This window comes from Podarcis melisellensis (assembly GCF_964234715.1).
Source record: "Podarcis melisellensis genome assembly, chromosome: 2".
NCBI classification, from domain to species: Eukaryota; Metazoa; Chordata; class Lepidosauria; order Squamata; family Lacertidae; genus Podarcis; species Podarcis melisellensis.
The window spans coordinates 28669292-28686833 of record NC_138529.1 but is presented as its reverse complement, the minus strand read 5'-3'; the positions used below and the strand labels follow the sequence as shown (position 1 = coordinate 28686833).

General features: G+C 41.7%; 1 protein-coding gene across 3 annotated transcripts in view; it reads left to right on the top strand.

Annotated features, from left to right (window-relative positions):
- LOC309363318 (E3 ubiquitin-protein ligase RNF213-like) overlaps positions 1 to 17542 on the top strand; it is a 93194-nt gene that overhangs the window by 11050 nt on the left and 64602 nt on the right. For all 3 annotated transcript variants that reach the window (XM_081899462.1, XM_081899461.1, XM_081899460.1), the window contains 8 exons: positions 2550 to 2725; positions 4536 to 4694; positions 5875 to 6071; positions 9781 to 10070; positions 11722 to 11978; positions 13408 to 13617; positions 15298 to 15493; positions 17322 to 17377. In XM_081899462.1, coding sequence (XP_081755588.1) covers positions 2550 to 2725; positions 4536 to 4694; positions 5875 to 6071; positions 9781 to 10070; positions 11722 to 11978; positions 13408 to 13617; positions 15298 to 15493; positions 17322 to 17377 — 1541 coding nt within the window. The remainder of the gene's footprint in view (positions 1 to 2549; positions 2726 to 4535; positions 4695 to 5874; positions 6072 to 9780; positions 10071 to 11721; positions 11979 to 13407; positions 13618 to 15297; positions 15494 to 17321; positions 17378 to 17542) is intronic.

The window sequence follows — 17542 nt, the reverse complement described above, 5'->3', positions numbered from 1 at the left end:
CCACAGTGGAGGAAAATACTTAAAGGGAGCCCATCCAACCTGACCCAGTGGAGCGCCAGGTGTTACCACCAGGATTCACCAGAGGCTGTTGAAAGAAGAGATTCATTTGCGTGAAAACAAAATATTGTGGGGGAGATACCCACCTAGTCCATGGCTTCTAAAATAACCCCTTCTGGTAACCTGTCTCAAACATAATTTTCTCATTGGGAGCTGGACACAAGATTAAGCTCCCCCCCCCCCCCCGCAATATATATATATATATATATATGTGTGTGTGTGTGTGTGTGTGTGTGCGCGCGCGCACACAATTTATTAATTTTATATTAACAAAAACAAACAAACATCACAATCAAAATCATACATCTTAATTGACTTCCCTCCACTCCCCCTCCTGGTTCCATTATTTTATACTTCATACACGTCCACAAAATCTTATATTCTTAACTATCCAATTTTAAAACCTTATTCATGTTGTTACAAGTGACCATTAAAAGTTCAACTAATGTAAAAGCCTATACACAAATCTTGCTAAATATGCCTTGAACATCCCCCCCTTTTTTAAAAAAAGAAAGAAAACAATGTCCTTTTTCTTTCTAGAGTTTCAAAATGTCTAGTATGTCCTGCATAGTTCATTAGTTTGCTTTGCCAGTCTCCATCTTCTTTGGTGGTGGCTTCTTCCTTCTATAGGGATGGGCTGGTCTTGGCCTGGCGTCCATTCTCAGATGCAGGAACAAAGTCTTTTGCATGGTAAATCCGTTAGGTCCTGTATCTTTCAGAATCATAGCTTCTTCTTTTTTTAAACAAAAGTCATTTTCAACATTCTCTTCAAATCTTTATATATCACTTCCCAAGCCTTCTTAATAATTTTGCATTGCCACCACATATGGTAGCCTCTCATACCTTTTACCTGTCCTTCCTGCTTCATCTCCATCACCACCAAAGCTTCCCAAATCAATTCACACAAGGTGTCATTTTTGTCATAGACCCATCCTCACTTTCCCTTGCATTTTCCTCAAACCTCGTACCTCAGCCTTTCCCATGTTAGTGGTGTGTGCATCCACTTTAAATTGTCCCACAGCCTCTGAAAGTAAATTAGTATTTTTCCGAACTAGAGAGGCTGCCTTATCAGCATTTTGCTTTATTTCTTTTGTCTGATCAAACAATTCTCTTTTAAATTCTAAAAGTAAGTCAAATAATTCATATTTCTCTTGTCTTACGGCTTTGCTGGTTTGTTTCAGCATTAAGATTTTTTCTGCCAATTCTAATTTTAGATGGGGCTGCAGTTCTCTTGCTGTTTCCCAGCTTCCTTTCTAAGATTAAATTTCAAAACAAAAAGTCCTTTCCCACCAGGGAAAGTGTTATTTTGGCTTTATCAGTATTTTCACTAGACTCAATAAAAAAAACCCCGTACTTCCAGCCTCCTCCCTCCCTCCCTTCTACTTCACTCACAAAAACAAATTTTAGCAGATTTAACAATTGTATATCCCCTTATTTACATCCGTTAACATCCGAGTAATTTTTAATTGCCAATACTGTATAAATAAAACTGAATTATTTGAAAATCTGATTTAGGCCAATATTAGCAATGAATATTATAGTCCTTTTTTCATAATCTTGATTTTTAACCAGCTGTTACCTTTTAATAAAATAAGTCCACAATTATAATTCCGTTAGGTTAGATGTCTTCAGCACTCTGAAAGCTCAAAAACTTCTTTCCTACAAGTAGCATAAATTCAGAGGGTCAGTCCAATCTTTCTTCCTGAGAGGAAATTTGTGATATTCTTCCATACAATAACAGTGCAGTCCTTCTCCAGTTTAGCCTCCATTTAAAGTCAAGTTCAATTGCAACATAGGATGGATTCAAATTCAAGTCAAGATCAATGTATTTTTTTAAAGAGAAAATCTTGAGAGCTTGGTGAAATCTTTTAATCCTTATTATTCATTAGCTAACTTATTTTCCAAAGTGAACTTCATCAACACTTCACTTTTGTGCTCATATCACCAGGAATGGGAGCGGACTTCCTTTTAACATTCCTGTTTTTTGCCAAATCAATCAAATTAAGCACTCCTCACCTTTGCAATTGCCTTCAGTCTTCTGGAAAGGTAACCAGCCCGTGGCTGGATTGGAGGCTTTGCTCTCTACGAAGCCACATTGGTGCCTAGCTTGCCGGCACACTTGGCTCCCCCCCCCCACTCTCCGCGCCTTTGGCACAAAGGCAGGGGCTGGCAGTACCGAGCGGCCGTTAGTGAGCCGCAGGACCCCGAGACACCTCAGTGCTCCTCTTGGGTCTTTTTGGGGAGGTGCGTCGCCCTTGCGCTCTTCCCCTTAGGCTCCAATAGGGCCAAATTTGACAGGAGCTGTCAGATTCGCGGTCCGCTTGCCATCCTGCGGAAACTTCTAAAATAACCCGTTCTGATGACATGTCTCAAGCATAATTTTCTCCTTGGTAGCTGGGCACAAGATTAAGTCCCGTCCCCCCCCCCCTTTCAAGCCACAAAGGACTAGTACATTTTTTCAAGCATTTGAATCACATATGTCTGTGTTACAGAAAGCCAAGTTGGAAGAACAGACTAAAGCGGAAAATGTCTGCAAAAAACCAGAAGAAGCAGCAACTCCAGCAGAAGGGTCTGAGAAGGGAAAGACTTCTGCTGCTACCAATGAGAAGAAGCAACAGAAAGATCAAAAGACTAAGAAGCAGCAGGCAAACCAGGAAGTCAAGCAGAGGTATAGCACATTTCTGTTTATTTCAAAAGCGGTATTAAATTGGAATTGGCCAGTAGCAATTGTTGCATAGTTCTGATCTGAAAGGTTAGAAACACGAAGCTTTACTAAATCTGAAATTACCACAAATACTCATCTAACGCGCTTCACTATGTCCTGTTCATAGATCTTCCCAGTGCCACCAACATCTCATGAGTACCACTTCTAAAATACTATGATTTCTGTAAAGCATTTTTTAAAAGACCGCAATGGATAAGCTAACTGTTGGAGCAATCATTTTTACCCACTCATTATTTCTGTATTGATCAGTTCATTTTATTGTTTAGGAAGAAGTTGGAAGATAATAAAATTACACCTTTTAACATACCTGCTTGTTTTCCCTTTTGACATAAGCCACTTAAGGGTAGAGCAATCCAGATTAGAGGAAGCCAGTTTAATTTACCTTGGGATAAAATATGCCAGTGTGACTTAACCCTATTCCAAACTCTACTCAGAAGCCTAATGGAGGGAAAGAAGTCTTTAAAGTTGAGTTTGACTTATCCTACCCCTTTTGCTAGTGTAACTCTCACTGGGTTGCTAGGTCATATGACTGAGCTGAACAAAATTTGGAATAAGGTTAAAGCTGCCTCTCCACACCCCCAACATGCCCTGGAACCTCCCCCCCCCCCCCCCAGGACTAAAAGCCTCAGTTCAGCTGGCTGAGCCAGGATGGAGGACTTGCCTAGAATATCTCTGGCTAAGCCAGCATGAAAGCCTTCAGTTGGTGTAGGAGATTTCCTGTTCCAAACATTGCTCATCCTAGTGGATCTTGGGTTTGGATTGTTCCCTTAAATTGGTGACAGCCACAGCTTCTCTTGAGGTTGTACCATGCCAGCCCAGGCGTAGCTCCACCCTTGCTGGTGTAAAGTCTTTGCATCTCATTTGGGCAGAAGTCTGCCCGCTTATGTACTGCTACACATATGGACTTGCTATGTCTTTTCCAACACAGAATTGATGTAATATAGTATTGGCATAGGTACTGCTAAAACTTTGGAGACTATGATGCAACTGTTCCTACCCTTGGCAGTAACAATATCTGTTCAGCTTGGAACTGAGGTTGGGAGGGTGGAGGCTTCTTAATGGCTCTGCACTTAGAGCCAAAACAAATCTCCAGCTGAACTTTTTGGCTTGGGGGGCATGGAGGGCACAGCTGTGAAGGAAACACATACCGTAGTTTATTTCATTTGCCAAACCCCGACACCCTCATCACCCTGGCAATTGGGGTGAACAGTATTCATGAACCTTGTACATATTGGGTGGTGATCAACTGTTAATTTCAACGGGTCTACTCAGAGTGAAACTTAAGGAGAGTGGCTAAATTAGGGCCTTTAATTTAGATGGTTCTGCTCTGAGTAATGCCTATTGGTTTTCGTTCCCAGCAATGGCATATTTTGGATTCTTTGAGCATCTGTTTGCATTTTCTGACCATAGGAACTATCTTGTATAGAATAAGATGCACAACTAAGTTGTGAACCTGGATCATACTGTTTGGTATAATGAATATTAGCTGGAATTTATAGGGGGGGAATTAGTTTTGATATCTCATCATCAGTTCTTTGAAGCTTCTGAAAGAGTTCTCTAATTTTATTCATACAGTGATACTTTGTGTCTCTTCTTGGTAGTTTTCTCCCTCTCCTCACCTCTAACATATAGAGTTGTGGTGTGGACTCTTCAACGCCATGGAACTATTTTCTGTTCTGATACATTGTGGTGCCCTACTCCATAAATTCACCAAAATATGTTGTACTGACCATTGTTGTCTTCACTGTTGCAGCCATGTGAGTTCTGAAGAAGGCGTTACAGTATATTTTCATGCTATACTTTCCAAAGACTTCAAGTTGGATCCTGGGAAACACAAAGTTTTTGTCAGGGCACAAGGCATATCTGGCTATCTTAACTGGAAGGAAAATGTCTGTGAGATGACTTTCACAAAGTGAGTACAATTTTGTGCATTCATGCAAGCTTTGGAATGGATTCATGGGCCATAAAGAATATTGCTATATGTAGGAGTGCTAGATGATGGTAACAAATAGTAAGATCTGGCAAGGTATTTAGTGTCCCCTTTGATATTTTTCAGTACCTCTGTCCTAGCATTCTTGCTTTATCTTTTTCCAACTCTGCGGTTACTAATTTCCCCCCTAGTTCAGATAAGGCAGTTTTAATTAACCACTGTGTGATTGGGCCACGCTGATTGGGGACAGATGTCTACTTTTAAACATGTCTCCAATTAAACATGATGACCAGAGGAGAAAGATATTACAGAAAGAACAAACGTCATTTTTATTCTCTCATTAGCAAGGTGAAACTGTAAAACTCCTTTGCTATTTTTATTATTGCCAGGAGGTATGATGTTACATTTACAGTATTGAAATGTTTTTTTAAACAGCATACAAATGTTGTTGTTATCCTTGTTACTTTGAAGTGGTAGTTGTGACTCTTGATTTTTAAAAATGTTTTGCTGTTTTCCTTGTTGTAAGCCATTTTGAGCACTATTTTTCTGTGTGTGTGTTTGTGTGTGTGTGTAAAATTTGCATGATGATAATGAAGTATTGTAACTGGATGTATCTCTGGGGTGGAGGCAAACCCTGTAATATGGAGTGATGTGGCCAATACTGGACCAACTGTAAGGGAGAATAATGTGTCTCTGTGTGAACTCTCATACATCTCCTCTAGGAATCCCTTCCTTTACATGCACATCAACATGCTATTTGGCTACTTAAGTCTTGCTCTCTGGCTACTAAGGCTGCTTACTTGTTCCTCACATTGCAATAATAGCTATTAGGCTACATTATTCTTTTGTAGATTGTGCCACTATTAACCTCTTGAGAGTAGAATACCATGTATAAATAGGGGCCAGTGTTTAGAATAGTATCGTTCAACATGGGGGGAAAGTGGTGAGTTGTGTGTGTGTGTCTTCTTAATTTAGTATGTATGCATATCTGATCTAGCAACACTTTATTCCAGGTCATTATGTTTTAAGGCATATAACTATATATTAAATGATAAATATTTGGAGACCTCTCCTTCCATAAAAGTTAGTTGAAAAAGTTTTGCCTATTGTCCTGCTTTACTGCTAAGATGTACATTTGTGTTTTGTTTTTTTAAAATACTAGGGATCTTGGTGAGCATGGTCACCTAATGGAAGGCTGTGTCACTATTCATAAGGATAATATGGAGAAACCAATTCCCTATAAATACTATGTTGCACGTGGGAAGGACGGAGAGTGGGAATTCATTTACAAACCTTATCATAAAGGAATATTTGTAAATCGTTTTTTGTTTATAAAGCCAGCATTACTATATGGCCCAGGTAAGGAACTATCTCTGCCGTATGATAGTGGTTTTGATAATACCTTATAAACAGGGTGTGTGTAGTTCCCAAGAAAACAGAAACGGTATATAAAACCATTTCTCCATGGAAGTTTCTGAAGTTCTGGAGCAAGTGCTAGACGTAGAACAGAGTCCAAGTAGCTAGAAGGAATGCATAGATGAGAGAAGGGCCAATATTGGAGGGCTGCTTGAACACCGCTTCATTTCTCAGGCCAGCATCGGGTCGCAAACCATCATTAAGAAGCCTAATAGAAGCTACTGGTTCTGGCTGCTGTACTACTGCATTGCCCAGCCTGTAGCCCTCCAGATGCTTATTGGACTTACAGTTCCTATCAGTCCCACCAAGCGTGGTCAGGGATGATAGGGGTTGTAACCCAAAGTACTGTATTCAGATGCTACTAAGTTGGGCTGCTGTAGTATGATCTAGCCTCCTGACTTGGCAGTGGACATTATTTCTCTCTGTGGGGGTAATGTTTCCTGCCAAACTGAGATATAAAGCTCCCCATTTGCTCGGGGCAGAACTTTCCAATGAATATGGCTATTAATTAAATGAACATGGAAGCAGTGGAATTCAGAAAGCACCTCCGTGGAAGTCAATGGAAATATGTATTTGTTCATGCTACTTAGCAGTTGCTGAAATCATCTGAGGGCAATGTCCTGGACATCAAATTTCATGTATTGAACTTCAAATGGTCTTTAGACCATTATAAAATAGCAAACAAACATTCCTACTTACGGAATATTTAGGGAGAAGAAAGCAATTATAATTGGGCTAGCTATTAGGATTACGCAGTAATGAAAGGTACATACATTGCAAAAGTCTACAGCTTCATAATTTGGGTAATTATTACTTCAGTTATTAAGAAACCCCTTTTACTTTATTTAGTGTCTTTACATCATGATCCTATGTATGTTTACTCAGAAGTAAGCAATACAGAGCTTAATTGTGTTTAATTCCAAGGAACTGTGCATAGGATGCACAATTTTTCTTAAACTCCCCCAGTAGCGGTAGATGCAGTCTTCTTCCATGCTAAGTGGGAGACATGGGGGAAGACCAGGAATAGCTATTGCACAGAGACTTGGAAGAGCTAGCTAAATGAAAACCAGGCACATTTTGTCACACAAAGTCTAATTTCTCTTCTGTAAACACATAGATGTTCAAATTATGATTGGATTGAGTGGAAATACATTTCCATCATCATAAAGGCCTGCAGTATTTGCAAGTATCCAGAGGTGGGGCTGCATTGCTGACCTACAGGTGAAACTCGAAAAATTAGAATATCGTGGAAAAAATCATTTATTTCAGTAATTCAACTTAAAAGGTGAAACTAATATATGAGATCGACTCATGACATGCAAAGTGAGATATGCTTCTACTTCTCAGAGGTCCAGCCTTGCTCGATTTGCAATCCTTGTTTTGCTGATTTTCTTGAATATTCTAATTTTCTGAGATTGTTAATTTGGGGTTTTCATAAGCTGTATGCCATGATCATCTCAATGATAACAAATCAGGGCTTGACATATCTCGCTTTGCATGTCACGAGTCTATCTCATATATTAGTTTCACCTTTCAGGTTGAATTACAGAAATAAAGGAACTTTCCCCCGATATTCTAATTTTTCGAGTTTCACCTGTAACTTCCCAACTCCCTCCATCGTTGCTGGTTATTGAAGGGGGGGGCGGAGCAAGGGAGCTCAGTGCGGGCACAATACAGAGCCAATCCATCACTCCACCACTGTGCAGATTCCCCCCTGCCCTTCCCCTCTCGATAATCCATAGTGGGGTGTGGCATTGGGGTACCAGGTCAACAATATAGCCCCACCAGCCATTACTGCAGGTATGTGAACCAGGTGTAGACAAAGAATCTAATATCCATTCCTTCCACCAGAAGGTGCTTTATTCACTGCCTTCATGTTTTTTCTCTTGATGTGTGCATTGTGGTATGAATGTAGATGGCAATGGCAGGGTGGAAAAGAGAGAAACACTCGGTATTAATACAACCTACTTGCCTAACCATTCTGCAAACAATCCATGCAGCACTTGTTTACCTTCTGTGAATCTGCCAGTTAGCTGAAAGTGGAACACTTGAGGCTTTCCCTCCAAAGGCTCTGCTTTGCAGGCAGAACAATTTGCAAAGTGTTAACTGTGGTAGCAGACTAGTGCCAGCAGGAGAGAGAGTGGAAGTGAGCCACACAATGGGGACTCGATATGTCTTGATGTCCAAATATCACAGGAGAGGATGGAGGATGGCAAATGTACATTGATACATAAAGGGAAGGAAGGTACCCAGTCCTCCTGCTGCTCCTTCCTTTGCCCTAACACACAGGAGTAATTATTATTAGTATTATTTATTCATACCTCGCCCATCTGGCTGGGTTTACCCAGCCACTCTGGGTAGCTTCTAACAGAATATTAAAAACACGATAAAACATCAAACATTAAAAACTTCCCTAAACAGGACTGCCTTCAGATGTCTTCTAAAAGTAAGATAGTTGTTTATTTCCTTGACATCTGCTGGGAGGGCGTTCCACAGGGCAGGTGCCACTAACAAGAAGGCTCTCTGCCTGGTTCCCTGTAACCTCGGAGCTGGACCTCAGTGTGTGGGCTGAACAATGGGGCTGGAGACAGTTCTTCAGGTATACTGTTTAGGGCTTTAAAGGTCAGAACCAACACTTTGGATTGTGCTCAGAAACGTACTGAGAGCCAATGTAGGTCTTTCAGGACCGGTTTTATATTGTCTCGGTGGCCACTCCCAGTCACCAGTCTAGCTGCCGCATTCTGGATTTATTGTAGTTTCCGGGTCTCCTCCAAAGGTAGCCTCATGTAGAACACATTGCAGTAGTCCAAGCGGGAGATAACTAGAGCATGCACCACTCTAGTGAAACAGTCTGTGGGCAGGTAGGGTCTCAACCTGCGTACCAGATGGAGCTGGTAGATAGCTGTCCTGGACACAGAATTGACCTGCACTTCCATGAGCAGCTGTGAGTCCAAAATGACTCCCAGGCTGTGCACCTGCTCCTTCAGGGAGCAGTTGCCCCATTCAGGACCAGGGAGTCCCCCACACCTGCCTGCTGCTGTCCCTCAAAAACAGTACTTCTGTCGTGTCAGGATTCAACCTCAGTTTGTTAGCTGCCATCCATCCTCCAACCGCCTCCGGACACTCACACAGGACATTCATCGCCTTCACTGGTTCTGATTTAAAAGAGGTAGAGTTGAGTGGTATCCACATACTGATGAACACCCAACCCAAACTCCCTGATAATCTCTCCCAGCAGCTTCATGTAGATGTTAAAAAGCATGGGGGAAAGGACAGAACCCTGAGGCACCCCACAAATGAGAGCCCAGGGGTCTGAACACTCATCCCTTAACACTACTTTCTGAACACGGCCCAGGAGGAAGGAGTGGAACCACTGTATAACAGTGCCCACAGGTCCCTCCCAGGAGGGAAATAACATCTATTTTTCTTCAAGAGTTTGCCCATGGCAGAAAGGACCTGTGTGGTTTTTCTCTTCCAGGTTGGGGTTTTGCAGGAGACACCAGCAATTAGTGAAAGAGATTTCCATATGTGCAAGGGGAGGGAAGAGGGTATTTGCCAGAGGGATGGCGCTTTTTTGCTATGGGCCTATAGGCGCATGTATTTATTGAAACCTGATCTTGTGTTAATGAAACCTAAAATATTTTTTTGACAGATTGGCATCAGTATGACGATATAGTATGTGTTAAACCATCTGACACTTTATGGAATACTATTAAGAACAACATTGGGTTTAAAAATCCAGAGAAAGAGGTTGTGAAAGGAAAACAAATAGCAGCAAAGGTGATGCTAGAAAGTCTCTTCAGTATATTGAACACTTGGACTCCTCTCAATGTCAGCAGCTTCATCCATCAGTTCCAGCAGTTTTTTTGTGTGAATTGTAAACCAATGGTATATGAGGACAAGCCAAAGGAATGGACTGATTTACAGTTTGGAGAAAAAGAGGTATTGTAAATCAAAGTTGCAATTACCTAGAACAAGATTTTCTACATTCTGAGGCACCACATGTTTAAATGAAATTGCAGGCTTTTTCAGTAGTGTTTCAAATATATGCAAGCACCCTGTTCAGCCGCTGCCTCACCCTGTTCTGCCCCTTTTTGTGACTTTTTGGGTCACTTCTGTGTTTGGCGCAATGCGTGTATACACAGTTGCACACACTGAACACATATGAATACAAAGTTGCCTGTAATGAATCTGATGGATCTATAACATTTTGTGCAGCCTTTGCAGAGCATAGAGGGACAATACTCTTAGGCAGCTGCTGACCCAGCCCTGGACTAATTGCTGCTGCCTTCACTTGGAATGCACTGGCAGAGAAGGTACTCCGTGGCATTGTGGCACTTAGGGCATGCAAGCACACATGTGTGTGCCATCAACAGAACCCACCTCACTAGGTCAGCCCATGATGCCAATGCCCCTGGGTGCATGGGATGCACAGGATTCATGAAGCCTGCACGCCAGCTCAGCTAGTGCCAAGCTGGACCACGCTGCGCCCCTGCCTGCCTGCCTACCTGATGCAGCCCTTGGTAGGCAAACCCCCCCAACACTGGGCCATTCAGCAAGGGAGCTGGGGAGGCGGCAGCAGGGCCAGGCTGAGTGAGAGGGCTCAGAGACCCCCACCAGCAGGCAGGGCAGGACGGGGATCCCTGCATGGGGGCACCTGGCTCATACTCCCTAAAAAGCATGGGCCTGGGGCTATGGCCCCTCCACATACCCCCACGCTACACCTCTAGGTACACTGCTGGCTCTGTTCTTTTTCAGCTGGCATATTATTTATGCTGGGCACTGAGAAGGTTCCTTGGTACTAAGCATAAAGAATGGACACATCACATCTGTAAATGTCACTGTTTTCTGTATAGAGGAGAATAATTATTTTGGAATGTGCTATTGGACATAGTATTTTCATTGATGCTGGCCATAAGCCATAGTTAGTCAAATCATGTGTGGTAGTGTAGGGAGTATAAGTATTCCTCACTTTGCTCCTCCTTTTCTAGAGTGGGGAAACAAGTCAGCCACTCCATTGTTTAGCTTTGTGGCAAATCGGCAGTTATGGTTCAGTTGTGTGAAGCAAATCATGAGTTCTGGTTCACATGTAATGCCAAGGTAGCTACTCCATGGTTTGTTTACGCAACTCTAGAGAGGGACAAAGTGGGAACATCTTGAGCTGCATGCACTTGTGCACAGGCTTGCTTGCTTGCTTATTTATTTGCTAGCCTTTTATAAACTGTAATATTTTAAAACGTCTCTTAGGTGGTGTATGTTTTAATGATCTTTAATATTGTACAACAATGAAACAGTAGTGTAAAAACTTCCAAAATACATATAAAAAAATAAAACTGGAATTCATCTAGTTCAGGTGCATAAAACTGGTTCCAGACTTATGGGTCATGGAAAGCCTGGGCAGATAAGTCCTTTAAAGACACTGGAAGCAACTAATGGTTTCTGTTTTATGTATGGCATTAGCCCTGATTTGTGGCCAGAATTCTGTGCCAATCTAACCATTTAATGATAATCTGAGTAAGCATTTCAGATTAAGTAATTGTCTTCTAAAGAAAATAGGTGGAGTTGGTTTTATTACTTTCACCCTTTTCTCTAGATCAAGCAGTTAATTCTCAATTATTTAAGAGAAACAGCCCATCCCCTCCTTAATCAGAACAATGCAAGCTGTCCATCTTGGAACAAGACAAAGAAAAATAAGCTGGGCCTGGCAGTGATCATTCTTGTACTAGGAGAACATTATAGACTTCTAACATCAAAAGAAGATCTGGTGCAGTTATGTAGCCTTCTTTGTTTGGAGAAACCACCAGCCGATGAAGCAAAATCTTTCAAAGAACTGTTTTCACATGAGCTACGGTATGTAATTTTGGATTTGAAAATTCAGGTTTAGTGTTAATTAAATGACTAGTGTTTCAAGTTTGTGACATTGTTTTAGCAGTTCACTGATATGCAAAACTTCAACAGGCTCATAATTCTATACTTTAGGAGGAATTAAGTGTCATTCAATTATGATTTTTCTGTCAGCACAAGCATTTTTGATTGACAAATAAAACAACCCTTGGGAGTAAGAGGGGAGAAATTTCCATTGTGCTAGTAGGAGCTATATCTCCATAAAGATGCACTTGTTGATTTTTTTGCCTCCTAGAACAGGGTATGTCATTTTAGGGGGTGAAATTTAACCTTTGCAAATTTCTTCAGTGAGCAGTCTTTAACAGGGGTCAGCAAACTTTATCAGCAGGGGGCCGATCCACTGTCCCTCAGACCTTGTGTGGGGCCGGACTATATGGGGGGGGGATGAATGAATTCCTATGTCCCACAAATAACCCAGAGATGCATTTTAAATAAAAGGACACATTCTATTCATGTAAAAACATGCTGGTTCCCAGACCATCCGCAGGCCGGATTTAGAAGGCAGTTGGGCCAGATCTGGCCCCCGGGCCTTAGTTTGCCTACCCAAGCTTTAAAATATTTTTTTTGGTGTGAAGAATTCAACTGAGCTATTTTTGTGATTGGACACCATTTAGCTTGGTAAGTATATTAGATGAAGAAACACATAAATTGCTTTTGGAAAACCAAAGAATTTTAGTTTTGCTTTTTGAAAACATCACGTAAACCTAAATAATATTAATATATAATATATAATACTTGACAATCAGTTCTAATGAGTTCTGTGCAATTTTATTCATACTATACTATATTAAAATACCTTTTGAATTCCGAACTTGTTAGTACTTGTTTTGTAATTTGTAAGTTGAAATATTCAGCATTCTGTACTCCTAGAGAAAAAGTAGTAACTTTATGAGGCACAACAGAAAAATATAATTTGACTCGTTTTTTGTGTGCAATTTTAAAGATAGCTGGCTTGGCAGAAGTGGAAGAGATGATTTTGCTGATTCCCCTTCCTGAAAAATCTGCCTTGGATTGGCAAAAAAGTATCCCAACCTTTTTCTACTGGGGACCTCCATTGCTTTGGATTTGTTGCAGTTGCAAAAGAGACACTTTCAATCCAAGCCCATTGTTCTGGCCTTAACAGCTCCTGTGCTTCATTCAGAATGCAGCAGAAATACAACAAAACCAGAAATTAATTTGGGGCGACTATGTTATTACCTTTTTGTGGCAATGGTCTATGTATTTCTATATCAGAAATGCAGAAATATTGTAGAGAGCACCCTATGCAGAGAACCACAAAGCCTTGGGTTTCATGCACAAGTACTTTCAATGCAGGTTTTGTTTATTTAGAAAAAATCCTTTTCTGATAGGCATTAGTTTCTTATTTCTCTTTCAGTGTGGAACAATATTTAAAGGGGTTTTGCAATCATTGTATCGAAGAAAATATTAATGAGTGGCTGTGGACAATCCCAGCTTTTCATCTATTTACTGCTTCTGTTGATCTTGAGCATGTTCCTGTGAATACTCTGCTTGACTCTGAAGAGAAGTGTGCAGGGCTGGAAGGTCTTTTATTTGTTGAATGCAGGAATAAACAGGAACATAAAAAGTAAGTTTTTAATGTATTTGTTACTTTATTTCATTCTGAAATTACCAGTAGTCACATTCACTTACTGCACTGAAAAGTGGCATGATTTGAACAAGCCTCCTGTCCTCCCTGAATTGTAGCCTCCTTCACTACCTTCCTTAGAGCAGTGTTTCCCAAACTTTTTTGGGCAACGGCACACCTGTTTACTGAAAAAAAATCTCACGGCACACCACCATTAAAGCCCCGCCCCGTGACGTCAGCGCGCAGCGTCACGCCGGGAGGGACGCACGAAAGTGAAAGTTTGTTCCCTCCCCCTTGCCGGGGAACCTCCAAGCTTTGGGGGTGGGAGGAGGCAGCAGAGCGAGGGACTGAGGGACGGCGGCAACTGAGGCGGCGGCGGCTGTTGTGGTGGTGGCGGCGATAGCGGGCGGAGGAGGGGGCGGCGGCGGGGCTTGAGGAGCCGTCGCCGGGAGTTGCTGCTGCTGTTGTTGCTGCTGCTGCCCGGACATGCCGGCCTCCTCCTCCTCCGCTGTCTCGCGCTCCTCCCTTTTGCACGCGCTGCCCCGCCGCTCGGCACCACCACCGCGGAGCCGCCCCCGGCTCGACGCGGATCCTCGCCGCCGCCGCCTCTCACCGCCCGACTCGCCCGCCTCCCTCCCACGGCACACCAGCCAATGTCTGACGGCACAGTAGTGTGCCGCGGAACACCGGTTGGGAAACACTGCCTTAGAGGATTTCCAAAGCTTTTCTTATGGCAAGAAGTAGAATGGGAATGTTTCTTACAATAAAGGAAACCATCTAAGATCAGGATTTTCTTGTGTTGGTAGACTTGTGGTCAACGTGGCACCCACAAGTGCCAGTGTGCCCACCAGTCCCTGTCGCAGTTGTGTGTGGCACATACAAAAGGCCCTTCAAAAGTCCATGGTAGGTGATAGACTGGTTGCTATTCCTATTCTGTTCCTCTCCTACATTGTGCAATTGAGATATCTCTCCTTATTCATCCACCCTTTCAAAAAATACATCAGGGCGGTGACCTACTGGGTATGTTAAGAAAAGGTGGCCTCTTAACCAGGTCCTGAGCTGTATCTTAAATGTTAGTACCAAAATACTGAGCTTGGCCTGATAGCAGATTGGATGCCAGTGCAGATCCCATAAGTAAGGTATATTATATGCTGGCAGCATTTTGACCTCACAAGTTTATCTACCTGCTGGGTTCTCCACCAATTGTAGCTTCTGTGCCAATTCCAAGGGTAACCCACTTGGAGCACCATGTAGTTGTCCAATCTTGGGTTCCAAAAACATAGGCAATTGTGGTCAAGCTATGTCCTGCTTTAAAGGATAAGGATGCCAGCAGCCAGTACCCACTTGCAGAATAGTCCAGAGAGCAAAGTCAGATCACAGAAGAGAAACCAAGCCCAATCACAGGCCAAGGTCACATAGGGAAGTCAGATTCTCAGCAAGGAACCATAACTAGTCAAGAAGCTGGAGGACAGAAGCTATTCAAGCAACTTTCCTAAGGCATTGAAGGTTTTTATCCTGGTTTCAGCCGCCACCTTTTTCATTTTGATCTTCCTGACCCTGCAAAAACTTGAGTGTACTCACTTTGTACTCACTCTTGCTCACCATTTATGTTTATTTGCCATTCTGATCTATATATTGAATATCTTTTCTTTTTTCTCTTTCTTTTTTTCTTTTTGGTAGACACTTGCTTACACTAATGAAAAATAAGAAACATTTGCTGAACGGAGACAGAGCACTGTTCAGGTCATGGTTCACCCTGCTGCCTCTGGGGGACTTGGTTGAATTTATCTCCGAGTTTTCTGCTTATCCGTTAGATTGTCTTCTAGGAACCTTTCATCGACTGAAGAATTCGCAAATCACTTACCATAACTTTGAGGTTTGTTGTTTAATTCTGGTTCATTTATAGAAGATCACACCAGCACAAGTTATAATACCTCAGCTCCCCACAGAAACCCTTCAATCAATCAGATCTCGTTATTTTTAAAATAAAGAACATTGGTCTTTATCCTGATAGTTTGAATGAGAAGCCATAGAATTATTATGCATGAAAGGGACATTGAGGTCTCTTGATTAAAACAGCCTTAAGTGAGACAGCATATTTTATGGGGAATGAACCTTTGTTATAGTCCATACATAGTGTTCCATAAAATATATAGTCGTACCTTGGTTTTTGAACAGCTTAGTGCTCGAACGTTTTGGCTTCTGAACGCCACAAACCCAGAAGTGAATGTTCCGGTTTGTGAAATATTTGGAAGCCGAACATCCGATGGGGCTTCTGCAGCTTCCGATTGGCTGTAGGAGCTTCATTCAGCCAATAAGAAGCCTTGCTTTGGTTTCCAAACCTTTTGAAAGTCAAATGGACTTCTGGAATGGATTCCAAGGTATGACTATATAGATATTCCATGGATTCCCTAATCAGAACTGTATAGGATTAGGAGTGACTGATCTATAATCTAGTCTAATCATGGTTACTCTGTCAGGACTGTGTCATGGGAATGCCCTACTCCAGCCTTTTCTTCTCTTTCATTAATCATACCTAGGGCTGTTTGGTGCAGCAATCTTAAAATTTAACACTGATTTTTTTTTTAAAAAAAGAACACCTAACACTTAATAACTCAAACCATATAGATTCCAAACCTGACAAACCTAACCATAGTTATTGTTAAGATACACCTACAAAAAGTTCAAAACCAAATTATTATTATTGTTTATTAAATTTGTATGATGCCATATACTGTATATATAAATAACTTCTGAACAGTAAGGTACATTCTAGCTATTCAAATGCCAGTTTTCTATACCAATCCATCCATCCTCTCAACTAGGCAAATAAGGCTAAATTATCACAGTTCAAGGAAGCATTACAGCCAGGGAAAAGCACGTGAGGAGGGGATAGAGCAAGGCGAGATGAGGGGCGTGGCTTGGGGAGAGTCCCAAGGTCCTGAGGTTCCATATCCCTACTACAGTGGAATCTTGGTTTTCGAACGTAATCAGTTCCGGAAGACCATTTGACTTCCGAAAACTGAAAGTGGAAACTTCAGTTAAATAGGGAAACTCAAAACGGAAGCCACGTCTGAAAAACGTTAAAAAACCGGAGCATTTACTTCCAGGTTTTCGGCGTTCGGGAGCCGAAACATATGATAACGGAGGCGTTCGAGAACCGAGGTTTGACTGTATACGTACTTAATCAGAGAGAAAGTCTTATCTAAATCCATGAGACTTGGTCTTTAGTAATGTGTATATAAATCCACTGTTAATATGTGACTAAAAGTATTTGTGGAACTAGTTCCCAGGTGGTTGAAGGGGAAATTCTTGAGGATGCTGAGTATTCTTTTGGATGGTAACAGCTTGGCGTGTTTGGAGTAAGACTGCTCCGGAGTTGGCCAGCTGGAGATAACTCCACAATTCATGGCTGCCATTGCATAAATACCTTTTGGATCTCTGTGCCTATTATAGAACTGTTTACCGTTAGTTCCACCTCTCATTAGCTGCCCTGCTTTCTGCCCCACCAGACCCAATGAGCAGTGGCCACCGTTGAGCCAAAGCCCTAACCTAAATAAGAGCTTTGAAGCAGTAGAGATTAGTAAGCAAAGAACGTAACCAGATAGATCAATTTCATTGTTGCATGATTTGAAGGTGTTTTGTACAGCGTTCTAGTAAGAAATGATTCTGGTTCTCTGGCTTAATTTTTATTGCTTTCATAGGAAATAGAAAAGCTTCTGGAGATGGTGATAAATATCCTCTGTAATACACAGAATGGGTAAGTAAAAGTTGTACATACCTTCCTTAAACATGCTTATCTGGAAAAAGTCCTCAAAGCACAAAACGGAGTCTGAGAATATAGGTTGCAATACAGTTATAGAAGGATTACAAAACATTTAACTGTCTCTAAAGAATCATTTTAATAGTTATGTCCTGACAATTA